At 41.7% G+C, this 17,526-nt stretch overlaps 1 protein-coding gene across 9 annotated transcripts in view; it reads right to left on the bottom strand.

Moving 5' to 3' along the window:
- Positions 1-17,526, bottom strand: part of ppfia1 (PTPRF interacting protein alpha 1) — a 351,102-nt gene that overhangs the window by 10,137 nt on the left and 323,439 nt on the right. For all 9 annotated transcript variants that reach the window (XM_060924068.1, XM_060924063.1, XM_060924067.1 and 6 more), the window contains 3 exons: positions 14,990-15,165; positions 14,778-14,846; positions 11,022-11,181 (listed from right to left, as the gene is read on the bottom strand). In XM_060924068.1, the coding sequence (XP_060780051.1) occupies positions 11,022-11,181; positions 14,778-14,846; positions 14,990-15,165 (405 nt within the window). The remainder of the gene's footprint in view (positions 1-11,021; positions 11,182-14,777; positions 14,847-14,989; positions 15,166-17,526) is intronic.

Raw genomic sequence — 17,526 nt, 5'->3', positions numbered from 1 at the left:
CAACCATCTCTGACAGAATACTTCGCACTCCCTGATTAAGAGAACGCACATTCACCTGTTCATACAGTGGTGCTTGAAAGTTTGTGAACCCTTTAGAATTTTCTATATTTCTGCATAAATATGACCTAAAACATCATCAGATTTTCACACAAGTCCTAAAAGTAGATCAAGAGAACCCAGTTAAACAAATGAGACAAAAATATTATACTTGGTCATTTATTTATTGAGGAAAATGATCCAATATTACATATCTGTGAGTGGCAAAAGTATGTGAACCTTTAGGATTAGCAGTTAATTTGAAGGTGAAATTAGAGTCAGGTGTTTTCAATCAATGGGATGACAATCAGGTGTGAGTGGGCACCCTGTTTTATTTAAAGAACAGGGATCTATCAAAGTCTGAGCTTCACAACATGTTTGTGGAAGTGTATCATGGCATGAACAAAGGAGATTTCTGAGGACCTCAGAAAAGGTGTTGTTGATGCTCATCAGGCTGGAAAAGGTTACAAAACCATCTCTAAAGAGTTTGGACTCCACCAATCCACAGCCAGACAGATTGTGCACAAATGGAGGAAATTCAAGACCATTGTTACCCTCCCCAGGAGTGGTCGACCAACAAAGATCACTCCAAGAGCAAGGCGTGTAATAGTCAGCGAGGTCACAAAGGACCCCAGGGTAACTTCTAAGCAACTGAAGGCCTCTCTCACATTGGCTAATGTTAATGTTCATGAGTCCACCATCAGTAGAACACTGAACAACAGTGGTGTGCATGGCAGGGTTGCAAGGAAAAAGCTACTGCTCTCCAAAAAGAACATTGCTGCTCGTCTGCAGTTTGCTAAAGATCACGTGGACAAGCCAGAAGACTATTGGAAAAATGTTTTGTGGATGGATGAGACCAAAATAGAACTTTTTGGTTTAAATGAGAAGCGTTATTTTTGGAGAAAGGAAAACACTGCATTCCAGCATAAGAACCTTATCCCATCTGTGAAACACGGTGGTGGTAGTATCATGGTTTGGGCCTGTTTTGCTGCATCTGGGCCAGGACGGCTTGCCATCATTGATGGAACAATGAATTCTGAATTATACCAGTGAAATCTAAAGGAAAATGTCAGGACATCTGTCCATGAACTGAATCTCAAGAGAAGGTGGGTCATGCAGCAAGACAACAACCCTAAGCACACAAGTCGTTCTACCAAAGAATGGTTAAAGAAGAATAAAGTTAATGTTTTGGAATGGCCAAGTCAAAGTCCTGACCTTAGTCCAATTGAAATGTCGTGGAAGGACCTGAAGCGAGCAGTTCATGTGAGGAAACCCACCAACATCCCAGAGGTGAAGCTGTTCTGTACGGAGGAATGGGCTAAAACTCCTCCAAGCCGGTGTGCAGGACTGATCAACAGTTACCGCAAACGTTTAGTTGCAGTTATTGCTGCACAAGGGGGTCACACCAGATACTGAAAGCAAAGGTTTGCATACTTTTGCCACTCACATATGTAATATTGGATCATTTTCCTCAATAAATAAATGACCAAGTATTATATTTTTGTCTCATTTGTTTAACTGGGTTCTCTTTATCTACTTTTAGGACTTGTGTGAAAATCTGATGATGTTTTAGGTCATATTTATGCAGAAATATAGAAAATTCTAAAGGGTTCACAAACTTTCAAGCACCACTGTACGTCATGTTCAGGGACAAACTAATGTTAATGGCGCTGGAACAGCCACCGTCAAATGGTGCGGTTGGAGTCTTGCTCTCGGACTCGACAGTGGACTCGACTCGGAATTTTATTTTAAATGACTTGAACACTGGGGAGACTGGACTCTGACTCGAGGTTTAGTGACTCGACTACAACACTGCTTCTGTCTATTCTGAAATGTTGAAAAGGGGAATTTAAGAGGCACCAACAGTTATTTGACCTTTCAGATACATGGTTTTAAAACTTGCTTGGCCACTAACGTTTCATTTTACATTTCCTCCATGATCCAGTAAAATCTAGTTCATGCAAGTCATAAATGGCTTCTTAATTACTTTGCTTGTGCACTACACAGGGTATCAAGTACCTACTGATTTCGTGTATAGCACATCATGACATTTGAGATTCAGCCCAAGTTAATCCATCAGTGTTCTCCACTATCGTTAATGACTCGGTGGCCCGCCGAGTCATAACGGCTAGAAGAGCTATTACCGCCGAGCCTTCATTTTTGGCCGCCCAGTCAAAAAAAAAAAGTTTACTTCAAAGAAAAGTAAAAAAAAACCCACGCCAATACAAACACCAAAGTAATTCTCTGATCACAGATCGCTGATGCGCTTTACTTTACAATAGGTTCAACAGAGGCCCTTAACGCTTGCGCACTCACTTGTCACTACGCATGTGCAGTGCGGCGACAGAGAAGTGCGTGTGAGGCCCTGTCCACACGGCAACGGATTCAGGTGAATCCGATAAAATTGTTTATCGTTTCAGCCTGGCGTCCACATGGCACCGGCGTTTTGGGTGCCCCAAAACGATATTTTTTGAGAACGGGTTCCAGAGTGGAAAAATCTGGCAACGGCGCCGTTGCGAAGTCGTCTGGATGAGTAGAACGGATTTGTTTACGATGACGTCACAACCACATGACTAGAACAAGCGGCACTCACTCATTCACGCCAGGTAGAAGAAGGGGTTTCTGCGCATGCGTCTACTTCTTCTATTGTTCTGGTGTCTCCGATGGGACCGTCTTACAGCGCACGTAGAGGTGTGGCATGTGTATTGCATCGCTTTCAGCAAGCGTTGCGTTGCCATATGGACCTGATATTTTACTGATCCGTTGCCCATGTGGACATGATTTTTTTTTTTTACCCGCTAAAAAAAATCTCGTTGCCGTTGTCGTGTGGATGTAGCCTCAGTTAAGTGGCTCCGATTGCCTCAGACCTCCGAGAGGAGTACGGTGGAAAGAAAAGACACGTACTGCACATCAAACGAAAGGTAATTTTGTGTAGAATTCAACTAAAAACAAAAGATATTCTATTCAATAAACATTTTAGTAACGGAGTGACAAAATAAATGTAAAGTCGGATCCCAGTGTCAGAAGATTTTGCACAAAAGCGGCTACTTGCCAAATAAACAACATGCAACTTAGATGCAGGAAATGGCATCTGAGGGGTTTCTTATTTCAAAATTTTCTGGGACACCCCCTCGCGAACCCCCCTGGCGACGGCCGCTCAATACTACCGCCAAGCTATAACTTCAGGTAGTGGAGAACACTGATCCATGACTCCTTGTGATTTTTATTTTTTTTTTAATTATGTTAACTCATCTGCAATTGCACTAAATATTAACGTATTGCTGCACTGGACTGCTTGGCAGAGTGGTCCGCCATTAAGTGACAAAGTCTTCCTATTTCCACTAAAGGTTCAAGTATTGTCACACTTGTTTGGGTGTGTGAGATTTAAAAAAAAATTAAAATAAAATCTCCGGTGTGTCCCATGCTGATGACCTCACTCGATACGAGATGTACATGACAGCACCACACGTCACACATTAAGGTCAAATTTTTAACAGTTACATGCAATAACCTTCAGAGAAATTCCTCCTACTTTTATACGTAGCGCTACGTGATTGGAGACTCGCACTCACACGGGATGCAGGTCCTGGGTTCAGGCTTGTTGCTGTTTGGTACTATACAGCCACACGTTTGTGGGCATCTGACCAGCACACCCATATGCGCTTAATCCATAATGCTTTGCTGTTATACAACCCCGATTCCAAAAAAGTTGGGACAAAGTACAAATTGTAAATAAAAACGGAATGCAATGATGTAGAAGTTTCAAAATGTCATATTCAATTCAGAACAGAACATAGATGACATATCAAATGTTTAAACTGAGAAAATGTATCATTTAAAGAGAAAAATTAGGTGATTTTAAATTTCATGACAACAACACATCTCAAAAAAGTTGGGACAAGGCCATGTTTCCCACTGTGAGACATCCCCTTTTCTCTTTACAACAGTCTGTAAACGTCTGGGGACTGAGGAGACAAGTTGCTCAAGTTTAGGGATAGGAATGTTAAACCATTCTTGTCTAATGTAGGATTCTAGTTGCTCAGCTGTCTTAGGTCTTTTTTGTCGTATCTTCCGTTTTATGATGCGCCAAATGTTTTCTCTGGGTGAAAGATCTGGACTGCAGGCTGGCCAGTTCAGTACCTGGACCCTTCTTCTACGCAGCCATGATGCTGTAATTGATGCAGTATGTGGTTTGGCATTGTCATGTTGGAAAATGCAAGGTCTTCCCTGAAAGAGACGTCGTCTGGATGGGAGCATATGTTGCTCTAGAACCTGGATATACCTTTCAGTATCGATTGTGTCTTTCCAGATGTGTAAGCTGCCCATGCCACATGCACTAATGCAACCCCATACCATCAGAGATGCAGGCTTCTGAACTGAGCGCTGATAACAACTTGGGTCGTCCTTCTCCTCTTTAGTCCGAATGACACGGCGTCCCTGATTTCCATAAAGAACTTCACATTTTGATTCGTCTGACCACAGAACAGTTTTCCACTTTGCCACAGTCCATTTTAAATGAGCCTTGGCCCAGAGAAGACGTCTGCGCTTCTGGATCATGTTTAGATACGGCTTCTTCTTTGAACTATAGAGTTTTAGCTGGCAACGGTGGATGGCACGGTGAATTGTGTTCACAGATAATGTTCTCTGGAAATATTCCTGAGCCCATTTTGTGATTTCCAATACAGAAGCATGCCTGTATGTGATGCAGGGCCCGAAGATCTAGGGCACCCAGTATGGTTTTCCGGCCTTGACCCTTACGCACAGAGATTCTTCCAGATTCTCTGAATCTTTTGATGATATTCTGCACTGTAGATGATGATATGTTCAAACTCTTTGCAATTTTACACTGTCGAACTCCTTTCTGATATTGCTCCACTATTTGTTGGCGCAGAATTAGGGGGATTGGTGATCCTCTTCCCATCTTTACTTCTGAGAGCCGCTGCCACTCCAAGATGCTCTTTTTATACCCAGTCATGTTAATGACCTATTGCCAATTGACCTAATGAGTTGCAATTTGGTCCTCCAGCTGTTCCTTTTTTGTACCTTTAACTTTTCCAGCCTCTTATTGCCCCTGTCCCAACTTTTTTGAGATGTGTTGCTGTCATGAAATTTCAAATGAGCCAATATTTGGCATGAAATTTCAAAATGTCTCACTTTCGACATTTGATATGTTGTCTATGTTCTATTGTGAATACAATATCAGTTTTTGAGATTTGTAAATTATTGTATTCCATTTTTATTTACAATTTGTACTTTGTCCCAACTTTTTTGGAATCGGGGTTGTAAATCACCGCCAGTCTTCTAGGAAGGCTTTCCACTAGAGTTTCCAACATGGCTGATGGGATTTGCTCATTCAGCTACAGGAGCGTAAGTGAGGTCGGGTCCTAATGTTGAGCGAGGAGGCCTTGAGCGCAGTCGGTTTTTCAGAGGCATTACCACGCTGGAACAAGTTTGGGCTCCTTAATCCCAGTGAAGGGAATTCTTAATGCTACAGCATACAAAGACATCTTATACAATCCTGTGCTTACAACTTTGTGGCAAGAACCACATATGGGTGTGGTGGTCATGTGTCCACAAACGATTGGCCAGATCGTGTACCTTCTAGTGTGTTGAGTGAGTGTGGTGGTTAAACTCATCCTGACGGGGACTTTAAAAGCCTGATTCAAGTTACTATTGACTTAGCAAATGCCTATTTTTCTTTCTTTACTCTTCAACCATACTTTCATGGAATGGTTTTACTGTCTTTTTTTTTTTGGGGGGGGGGGGGGGGGGGGGGGGGGGGCAAGTGAAGAATTTTAAATGGTCTTCCGGAACAAAGTGGAAAGTGCATCAATGTCTCTTATAATGCATTTGGTTATTTAGCACAACTCTGGATTATGGTCACAAAAATTGGAGAAAAAAAAAAATCTTGATATCGGAAAGGGCTTATTAGGATTGCTTAGGGACTGAAAGCCGGAATTTCTGCTGCTGTGCATGTTCAAGTGCGTATTCTGGACCAATTTCATGTTTTTTTTTTTATATGAATGTCCCTTTACACACTCATCCAGAAGGGTAACTTTGCACAAGGCCGTCTGTCTACAGCAGAAAAAAATAAAATAACAAAACGCGTCTGGAAAAATCCCAAGGGAGTCTGGAGCCAGATTCGTGACGTCACCTGTGGAAGCGCCAGCAGGCTGCACGAGCTTTGCACGGTTTCAGTGCACAGCCTGTGTAGACCAAGCGCTCCCATTTCTCTCTCATTGTCCGGTCTTTTGGGAAACGATGAGTACTAATCCCATCAAGATTGGTGTTGCTACACCCTCCTACGATACATCTGTTAACCGTTTTAATAATTACGCGATAACATTGAAGAAATTTGCAGAAAACCACCAGGTCGTTTCTCAAACAAACCAGCGCTGACGTAGGATTCGGAGGGAGGTGTCCCGCACGCGACGTCACGAAAATCAATGTTTGCCGGGAAAATCCAAATGCCAAGTTTTTTCAGAGGCGGACCAATTCGCCTCAAATGGCTCGATTTCAACTGAATTTTTCTGGTATTGCGCAAGGTAAAAAAAAATTGCAGAGAATGCAGAATGTTACAGATATTTGACCCAAGTTTAATATAAAATAGGAGAATTACATTGCTCTTGCTTCTGAATTTACCCGTGAGATGCACTTTAAGGATCAGTTGTTGATCCCTGAAACATGGACTAGAAATCTGATTCTTTGGTGTCTTTGGATATTTGTACTCAAGCCATAACAAACCTTGAATTGTGGGCACCTTCAGTCACGTCTGAGATCACACTACAAATTCAACTGACTGTCAATAATTACGCGTTTGCTGAATTAATTAACCGGGGGATTAGGTCTCTTGCCCTGCTTGACGACGTGTTTTGCCGACTAAGAGCGGAATCTATTCCTAAAAACTTACTCAAATTATTCAAGTCGTCCATTTGATAATCACATTGCTGTTTTCACATGTATTTGACTAATACAACTAAAGTCTTTAACCAAAAAAAAGACCAATTTCAATGAGAAAAATGAGAATCCTGTCTCCTTAGTAGCCAACGGTTGCGATATGTAAACAAATGAAAGAAACTTCCACTAAAGCATCCTAGAACGAACGGCAATTCAATAAAAGTGCAATAGGAACATTCAGGAATGACAAAACGACCAAAATTAATACATCAATTGTTGAGAATACGGCAATCGTGACGCAAGATGATGAAGAGATTGCGCTAAGATGTAAGGGTTATTTGATCGAGACAAGTCTCAAAGCTGAAGCTAGTTTACAGGGAAATTCACTTTGTTGCAGCGTGTTTATATTTAATTTTTGAAGATTGTGCAAAAAACCCCGCAGTGCACAGATTACAGACGATTCGCGCAAGTCGATCAGATCAAGAACAGCTTGCAGTTTACTTGAATTATAAAGTCTATTGTGTTTTTGCGTCGTTCTTTAAACCTGTCGCTGAAATAACAATAGACGGCAAAAATTCTCACTTCTCTAATCCTATTGTTTTCTTTTAATTGAGCACTCGGTGAACAGAAATGGAAGTGTTCTTGGATCTTGTGTTAAAAGACTTTTGTGCTAAATAGCCGTAAACCCGCTTATAAACCACGTGTTGGCGAATACTACAGCTGCTATAGACAAACGCGCACATGCTACAGGCATTTGGAAGCAGTAAGCATATGGAATCAATTTTGTGCCAAAATGTTCATACAATACTTTTGAAATATCAAACAAAAATGACAAATCAAAATACAAAAAAAAAAAAAGTCAATTTTTTTAGACTGGCAAACAAATTATTCGTGTAATCGTGCAAAATATCAGTATCACTCTTCAGAAACCTTTTATTTTTGTTCCGCGTCTTTCTCAGTTTTGTTTGACGTAATTTATTTTGGTTGCGATTCCAGCTTTCTCGTTTGCGCTCCCTGACTTTTTGCTTGCAGTTTTGGCACAAACTTCACATGTGGGCGGGCTGTCCAGGAATGCGTTCCCATTGGCTCACTTCTGTTTGACTGACAGCTACGCTCAGCCATTCCCCGGAGGCTGTTGCGGCCATTTCCTACTCGGATTCTGGCGGACTGTTTGACGAGTGACCGATCCATTGACGGTAAACAAGGATCGAGTAGACTTCAGTGGCGACTATGATATTACACTCGTCAAACAGTCCGCCAGAATCCGAGTAGGAAATGGCCGCAACAGCCTCCGGGGGAATCGCTGAGCGCAGCTGTCAGTCAAACACAAGTTACCCAATGGGAATGCATTCCTGGACAGCCCACCCACACGTGAAGTTTGTGCCAAAACTGCAAGCAAAAAGTCAGGGAGCGCAAACGAGAAGGCTGGAATCACAACCAAAATAAATTACGTCAAACAAAACTGAGAAAGACGCAGAACAAAAATAAAAGGTTTCTGAAGAGGAATAGACTAATCTTTTGCACGATTACACGAATAATTTGTTTGCCAGTCTAAAAAAATTGACTTTTTTTTTTTTTTGTATTTTGATTTGTCATTTTTGTTTGATATTTCAAAAGTATTGTATGAACATTTTGGCACAAAATTGATTCCATATAAGCACACCTGAGTGATGCACGTCAATTCAACAGAAACGACCCACAGATCCTTATGATGCCTTAAAGCCCAGAACACACTGATCCAACGTTCCCCAGTACACACAATCATAATACTGCCTGTTAACTTTATAAGTAACAAGCCAAATGAACTGGTGTGAAAGAGGAGCACTACAGAAATTACATCCCATCGTGCTTGGGTTTGCTGGCGTGTTGGAAAATGTAGATGTATAGGTGAACGCTCATATGGAACAGTGTTCTCCATCCATCACCAGCAATGTGTTTTAGCCACTGAGCTCTATATAAAATCTGGAGAGCTCATAGGCTCGTCTGGCCACCATCTTACCACTCACGTATTTGGTTTGGGTGTTAAACTGTCGTATCCAATCCAACTTGCCCCAAGAAAAGTATCCCCTGACTCCCCCCCCCCCCCCCCCTTCATTACTACCTCCTTATTTTCTCCACTTTACCCCCATTCCTTACATATCTTTATAGCGCTCCCCCTTCACTATTATTGTTTTTTTTCTCCTTTTCCAGTTCAGTCTCTGATCATTTTTTTTTGGAACGGCTCTTTTACTACTATAATTATTTCAGTTTCTCTCTTACACAGTGCATCTTTCTCTTTCACACAGTTCTTCCTTTTCTATCTATATATTTATTATTCCAGCACAAAGGCTGTACGATACTCCCTTTCTGTTTAGGACAGTTGTTGAAACATGATTATTCTCTCACGTTATTTGCCATTTTCACGTCATTCTCACAGTCATGTCTTAACAGTTGCTGTGTTCACACTTATACCGGTACGAAAGTGGTATAACTGTATCGATACAAAGTATACCGGTACAGTTTAGTGCATCTGTCCACACTAGCGAGAAATGTTTGCGGTTTTCTTTCACGGGAGTTGAAATGCGCGTGCGCGAAATGTTTCCGTGGTTACCGAGTAACTTCCTTCCGAGAATATGGCGGATGAAACGACGTGTGTGTGCTTTTTGTTGTCAATGTACAGTCTGTATTTCTGGTGGTCATTTATTCAGTCGAATCGTATAAAACGCGCGAGGCAGTTCTCCCTCCTCCCTTTCTCCCTCTTTCCTTCTCTTCCCCTCTCCCTCCCCCCTTTCTTTGCTCCATGTAGCTCCACGGTCGTTTTGAGCCATTTTGACGTTTTATTTACAGCTGGAAAGCGCGTGTGTATTGTATTGTATGAATAACCCGGAAGACGTAGGAATGGTTCATTGCGCTTGCGCATTATATTTGTATCGATACAGAACCGCTTCATCTGTCCACACTACAGCGAAGCGCTACAGTACCGATACGAAACCCATACATTTGTAGGTTTCGTACCGATACAGTTATACCGCTACAGTACCGGTATAGTTGCTAGTGTGGACAGGTGTCGCGGTACGAAAGTAGTTTCGTATCGGTACAAAATCCCTAGTGTGGACAGGGTAAGTATTTATTGGTCGCAAGCTGCATGAATATTGAGACAGTGAATTACGTGACCACTAAATACTGTCAAGACGTGACTGAGAATGACGTGAAAATGGCAAATAACATGAGAAAATAATCCTGTTTCAACAACTGTCTGAAATAGAAAAGGAGTACTGTAGAAAAGGAGTACTGTACAGCCTTTGTGCTGGTATAATAATAAATAAAATAAAGATATACAGAAAGGAAGAAGCGATATACAAAAGAGAAAGATACACTGTATAAGAGAAAAACTGAAAATCTCCGTTGAAATAATTATTGTCGTAAAAGAGCCGTTCAAAAAAAAATAAATGATCAGAGGCTGGATTGGAAAAGGGAAAAAAAAAATAACAGTGAAGGGGAGCGCTATAAAGATATGGAAAGAACGGGGGTAAAGTGGAGAAAATAAGGAGGTGGCAATGAAAGGGGAAACCAGTCAGGAGATACTTTTCTTGGGGCAAATTTGATCAGATATGACGGTTTAATACATAAGCTAAATACACGCGATGCGAGTGGTAAGATGGCGGCCAGATGGCTTCACTCATCTCTACAGCGGGGAAGAGGCTATGAGCTCTACGGATTTTATATAGAGCTCAGTGGTTTTGGCCAACATTAGTGTGCTGGGGTGTTTGCTGTTATCTACAGAGATTGCTGTGTTTGATGGTTCTTCATGGTGCATATTGGACAATGCTGATGTTTGGAAAAGCACGTTGGTATGAGATGGCGTGTGTTGGTTTATCCTCGCGACCCTGATGGATAAACAGTATAGATAAAGGATGGATAGACTGACGTTGGTGTGTATTCGACACTGCTAGCATGTGTTGTCGTCTAGTAGAGAATGATGGTATGTGACGGTGTACTGGGCAACGTTGGTCTTTCAAAACGAATCTTGGTGTTTGACAGTATCTGATGGGGTGTATTTGGATAATTTGCCGAGTGTGCTCTGGAATGATTTTTAAAGGTGTGTGTACCGTCCAGCTGGTGTTTCTTTGGCTGAATGGCAGGTGAAGTGGATGTGCTATTGGTCACTCTGAAGTTCGCGGGCAGCGTATCGGAGCTGAAGCCACGGACATCTTTGGGCCGAAACTTCTTTCTCCAGGATGGAGCTCGCCGGAAATTCTTATCATCATCCTGCAGGTAAGGAAGAAGGGGGGTGGGGGGTGGGGCAGAGAATAAAGCTGTATTCACATATATACCCCTTTCACTGACGTCACCCGATACCGGAAGTAAACAAACTCTGCGCCATATTGGAAGACCAACAAACTCGTGATTAGGAGGAAATAACGGCAGCGCGCGGTATGTGAACCCACGAGGCACTTGGATCATCAAAAACCTACAATGGTAAACTTTTGTGCTGTGTTAGGGTGTTCCAACAAAGCTGATGGGAAAGGTGAAAAGAAGTCTTTCTACAGAATACCAGCTGTGATTGAGACACAAGGGGAGCAAACCAAGGAGCTTTCTGCCAGGAGACAGAGAGAGTATCTACTGTAGCTGCTTTATGCAGAGCGGATCTGAATACTTCTCGTCTACAGCAGTACAGAATATGTTCAGACCATTTTGTTACTGGTAAGTCACTAGGCTAGAGTGTTGAACATTTTTTTTAAATGTTTACTGAATAAAAACATCCTTAATTTTATCATATTTATGTTATGCATTTCATTTCTTTCTTTTGTTTTAATTTTCCTCCCTCCATCCCTCTTTGGATTTTAAATATAGTTTTCCCCCATGTCCAAATAATTCAAATATATGAGTGATTCCACGCTTATGGGTACTGGAATGGGGACATGAACTTATTTTTAAAAATTCACCTAAAACCATTTCTTTTTTTTTACCATCAGGTCACAAAACATGTAATCTTTAATGAATGATATGTTAAAAGATAACTTTAATTTTCTGAGATGTAATCAAAACATATTTATATGCCAAAGTCAGAACGTAACAGAAGTGTTGTGGAAATATATATTCTCAATTTTAACAATGTAGAATTACTTTTTGAAACATAGGAAGGTGATGTTTTAGCAAATATAATTAATAAACATGTGTAGTAGAATAAACATACACATTCTTTCAATAAGATTAACATGGTATATAGCTAGATTGTAATTAATTTGTAACAGACGCGAGATGGACAATCGTAACAGAAGTAATGGAACAGACATCATTTTAGAACTCGTAGGCTTGACTTTGACATATAAATATGTTTTTATTACATCTCAGAAAATTAAAGTTATCTTTTAACATATTATTCATTAAAGATTACATGTTTTGTGACCTGATGGTAAAAAAAGAAATGGTTTTAGGTGAATTTTTAAAAATAAGTTCATGTCCCCATTTCAGTACCCATAAGCGTGGAATCACTCATATATAAGTAGTAAATTAAAAATAAATTATGAAATAAAAAAAAATCCATAACAGCATGAATACAGATTGCAATAGTGGTCAAGTGCTATAATTTTTTTTTTTAACATGATCGTGGAGAATTTCATTTAATCTGCACTGATTATTATATGAAATATAAATGAACAAATTCTGAACAGGTCTTTCATAGAATGGAACAACTGTTAATGTAGTAAAGAAAACACTGTTAACATGTTCATAAAAGAAAATTTGCTGCTACATTTCAGGTGTAGTTTGTTTTATGCATGTATGTACTTGCGTAGATGTGTACTTGGTCTTCCAATATGGCGCCCTAACAAAATCTCGCGGTGCGGTGACGTCACGCGAAAGCCCTCTATATACCGGTACGATAGTGGTATAACTGTATCGATACAAAGTATACCGGTACAGTTTAGTGCATCTGTCCACACTAGCGAGAAATGTTTGCGGTTTTCTTTCACGGTAGTTGAAATGCGCGTGCGCGAAATGTTTCCGTGGTTACTGAGTAACTTCCTTCCGAGAATATGGCGGATGAAACGACGTGTGTGTGCTTTTTGTCGTCAGTGTACAGTCTGTATTTCTGGTGGTCATTTATTCAGTCGAATCATATAAAACGCGCGAGGCAGTTGAGAAAGATCACTCGACAGTTGTCTGTACACGTTGATATTTCGACGTGTACCCCTCAACTGTTCCTGGCATCGCTCGTCTCCCCAAAGCTCCAACAAACGCATAACTTCGTCTTTGCTCCATGTAGCTCCACGGTCGTTTTGAGCCATTTTGACGTTTTATTTACAGCTGGAAAGCACGGGCGTATTGTATTGTATGAATAACCGGAAGACGTAGGAATGGTTCATTGCGCTTGCGCATTATATTTGTATCGATACAGAGCCGCTTCATCTGTCCACACTACAGCGAAGCGCTACAGTACCGATACTGTACCGGTACGAAACCCATACATTTGTGGGTTTCGTACCGATACAGTTATACCGCTACAGTACCGGTATAGTTGCTAGTGTGGACAGGTGTTGCGGTACGAAAGTAGTTTCGTATCGGTACAAAATCCCTAGTGTGGACAGGGTGTAAGTGTGTTCTACTATTCCACTGAACTCATTAGGGGTGTTCACACGGCACATATTTGCATCGATGCTGCACCGATGGATGTATTTTGTTGCGATATATCTTACACCGGTGTAAATTTTGTGGAGCGTTCACACGTCACAAACCTGCTTACTAGAGAGAAGCGTGTTAGCACCGGTGCAGCCCCGCTTGCGTTCACACGGCAGTTTTTGCGACCGTGCTATACGATAGTAGTAATGCGGAAATGAAATATGCGCATGCGTGAAAATGTACTTCCTTTTCCCGGTTGTCATGGCATCACCAAGCGCCGGGAAAACAACGTGGATGAAGACACCAGTGTTGCCAGATACTGCTGACGTTTTCCAGCCCAAAAATATGTTCAAATCCGCCAAAATGCACTTAAAACCGCCCAATCTGGCAACACTGGAAGACACGCAGTTCTGTTGTTGTTGATATTCGCCATTTTGGAAGCGCAAAATACCAGGATGCAAATTATGCAATGCCCGTATGTAATCGACTCTCCTCACGCGTAGCGAGTCTACCCCTGGAGCGTTCAGACGTCCCATTTTATATCGGTGCTGCCCCGCAAACTAGCATTTACTCCGGAGTAAATTTCTTAAACCGCCTCCCGAGCAGGGTTGGATTTGCACCGGTTTAAGCAGCTTTCAGGGGCTACGCCGATATAACTTTGTACCGTGTGAACGCTCTACCGGGGCAGCCCCGGTGCTACACCGGAGTAAAAGTTGCCGTGTGAACACCCCTATTATAATGCTGATGAGAGGGAGGAGGTAGTGATAGACTACTGGGAAAGAGGACAGCCTAAGTGATTTTTACTGCAGAGCGTGTTATTATTAGAAACTAGACATGCATATTTTTGGGCAAGAGTGTTAAAGTCGCATTATTCCCACAGAGCATTTTACTCAGTGGCTCAAATGCTAGCTTCTGTTTTCCCCTGTTAAAAGAAAAAGTCAGGAAAATGCTGCACAGGAAACCCACACAAGGTAATTCATGCCTGCATTTGATTCTATTTTTCTCAAGTTTAGAAAGCAATATCTCTCAGTTGTGTCTGAAGTTAATGCTTTAGAATTTAATAATAATCTTCCTTCTTTTTTTTTGGTTTTAGTTTATGTTGCCTCCAATAACCAAATAGACAGAATTAAGGGCGTTTTATTAAGGTGCGTTTATGCACATTTCATTTTGTTCTGTTTGAACCAAGTGCCTTTAAGTGACATGGATAACGTTTTGAATGTTTGACAATACAAGCGTGTCCAGACCTCCTCTAGTTTCCGCTCTGTTCCCACAGCAAGCAGGTTATTGTACTCTCTCTCCAGAACTGATCGCGCCTACAATGCAGACAAGAGATGTACAAACAAAAAAAGACCCCAAAACAGTGAGACTCAATGGCTGTATATACTGTATATGCACAACAATACAAGCATCAATGGAACTTATTATAGATAACTACAGGATTTGTACCCATGCCCACCTGTGTGTTCTGAGTGGGGATCTGCAGCAGCAGGGCGAGTGTGTTGTGATCAAATGTTTCATCCAGGGCCGCTAGCGCTCCATGCACCCCACTCTCCTGCAGGTTGTGTGCATAGTCCTTCAACCCAATAAGCTGTACCCATTTAATCAAACGCTCGTTACTCCACACCAGAACATCTGCAGAAATAAAAAGAAACAAGGAACCGGTGCGTTGAGTTAAACGGCCTTAACTGGTCATAACAGAACGCTAGGAGAGCGCTTCCTGCCTCAAAACATGGTGCGGACTATAAAGTTTGGTGGAGGAAGAATAATGGTAAGGGGCTGTTTTTCAGGGTTATGGCTCGGCCCTTTTCATGTTAACGCTACAACATTCAGAGACATCCTGGGCAACCGTGTGCTTCTAAATTTGTGGCAAAACAGTCAGTGCGTTTACATGCGCATCCAAATCGAGCTACTGTCGGTAATCGAGCTAAGGGTCCCAGCAGGGCTGCCAGAGAAATCCAATCCTACATGCACACAAGGAAATCGAGCTATTGTGTGAGGTACATTGTGCACCCGAGCCACAGGTGGCGCTACACGCCCCATCGTGTTGGTACACTTCCGGCTGTCGTCATGAAGAAGAGCTATTCAAGAGTATAAACAAAGTTATCAGTTCCGTGTTCTCTTCTGCTGCTCGCTACTACTACTGTTGTCATGCCGACCGAGGCTGTTGTGTTTCCCGCTTGTGGTCTCGTCACTCGTCACTTCCAGAAGGGGTAGTGCTGAAGTAAGTAGCTCGACTACGTAGCTCGATAGGGTTTACATGCACTAAGTAGCTCGGCTACAATCGCATAATCTAGGTCGCGTAACTTGATTACGAGAAATCCAGTTCGGTTCGATTTCAGCCGAGCTAAGGTGTTTCCATGGCATTTAGAACTTTGATTTCAGTCGAGCTACGGCAGAAATTCGATTTTCTCTATGTGCATGTAAACGCACTGACTGACGATGGCGCTTTTCTATTCCAGCACAACAACGTCTTTGCGCCAAAAGCAAGGCTTTCAAAATGTCATGATTTGCTACCATTCTTGTTCAAGAGTGGCCTGCACAAAGCTCTGACCTCAACCCCGCTGAACACATTTGGTCTGAATTGGAAAGCTGAACTGGAACGCATGCCAGGCTGTCCTGACCTCACTCATGCTCATGTTGCTGAACGAGCACACATCTCGACAACCAAGCTCCAAAATCTACGGTAGTGGAAAGCCTTCTCAGAAGAGTGGAGGCTTGAGAGTTGCAAAGAAATGCCAACTCGGTATTAATGCCCACGGTATTAGACTAACAAGTTCAACAATGTGAGTGTGATGGTCAGGTAGACACATAAACCCAATCCCAATCCCCTGGCCCGACCCCTCGTTTTGGAGTGTCCTCAACTGTGTAGTGGACCATCAAAAAGGCGCTACATGGGGTAGGAGTTGAAATCTTGACTGAGGAAATCAGACACCATCATCAGTAACCGATGATGGCACATATGGAATACACCAGTGACGAGGTGTTCCCGTTACAGACAGAGGTTTCCTCAATGCCAGTGCCAGGCATGGTGCTACCAGGTACACAAGCTGTAATCATCATGCTTCATTTGAGAAATAAATGTGACTTGTGAATAGTGATTTTTCGGAAAAGTGTGTTATAATGGTCCAATTGCATATTCCTTTGCATCACCATTAACCCTCTGGGGTCTGAGGGTATTTTCTGGCACGCTAATGATCTTAGCATGCTGATTTTGTTGTCAATTTTTCAAAAAGTCATATGACTTTTGTATTCAGTACAAATTCAGCTACAATAATATCTGTAGTATGCATGTCATGATTGTGCTTAAAAAAAAAAAGAAATGAAGATGGAATGTGTGAAAAAATATGACCTTACCCATTGTGACGAACCGTTTTGATCACTTGGTGATTCTGTTCAGTCTTAGGAATGTATCAAGCACAAAAACTAATATCTGCTCCATTGATTTGGACAATTAACTGGCCATCAAAAAATGTACGTCCTGTTGTTTTGGGATAAAGAGTTGGCAGTGGGAGGGGGATTCAATGCGAAGAGTAAAAAATTCCATTCCATTCAATGAGAAGAGTGAAAACCCCTTCCACTGCCAACTCTTAATCCCGTCAAATCAAGTGATCAAAACGGTTCGTCACAGTGGGTAAGGTCATGTTTTTTTTCACACATTCCAACACCGTTCTAAAACTGCTTTTTACAACAGCTTCATTTATCTGGTATTTGACTTTATTTTGGCATTTGACTCTATTCAGTGTGTCTTGAAATTAACTCTTGAACTATTTTACTCAGTTCAGAGCCACAACCTACTCTGGTTACACAATTACTCTAATTTTGCTCCCACTCCAACTTCACATTTTACACTCTAAACTCAAAACAGAGCAAAATGAACTATTTTTGAAAGAAATACTTTTAACTCTGGAAAAACCGCTCAGTCATTTTTCCTGTGTATGCACCACAGCGCACACATCAACAATACGCTCTTCAGAAATATTTACATTTACTTGA

This window comes from Neoarius graeffei, chromosome 6 (genome assembly GCF_027579695.1).
Source record: "Neoarius graeffei isolate fNeoGra1 chromosome 6, fNeoGra1.pri, whole genome shotgun sequence".
NCBI lineage: Eukaryota > Metazoa > Chordata > Actinopteri > Siluriformes > Ariidae > Neoarius > Neoarius graeffei.
The sequence above is the reverse complement of the archived record's forward strand: the minus strand, read 5'-3'. Positions and strand labels throughout refer to the sequence as shown.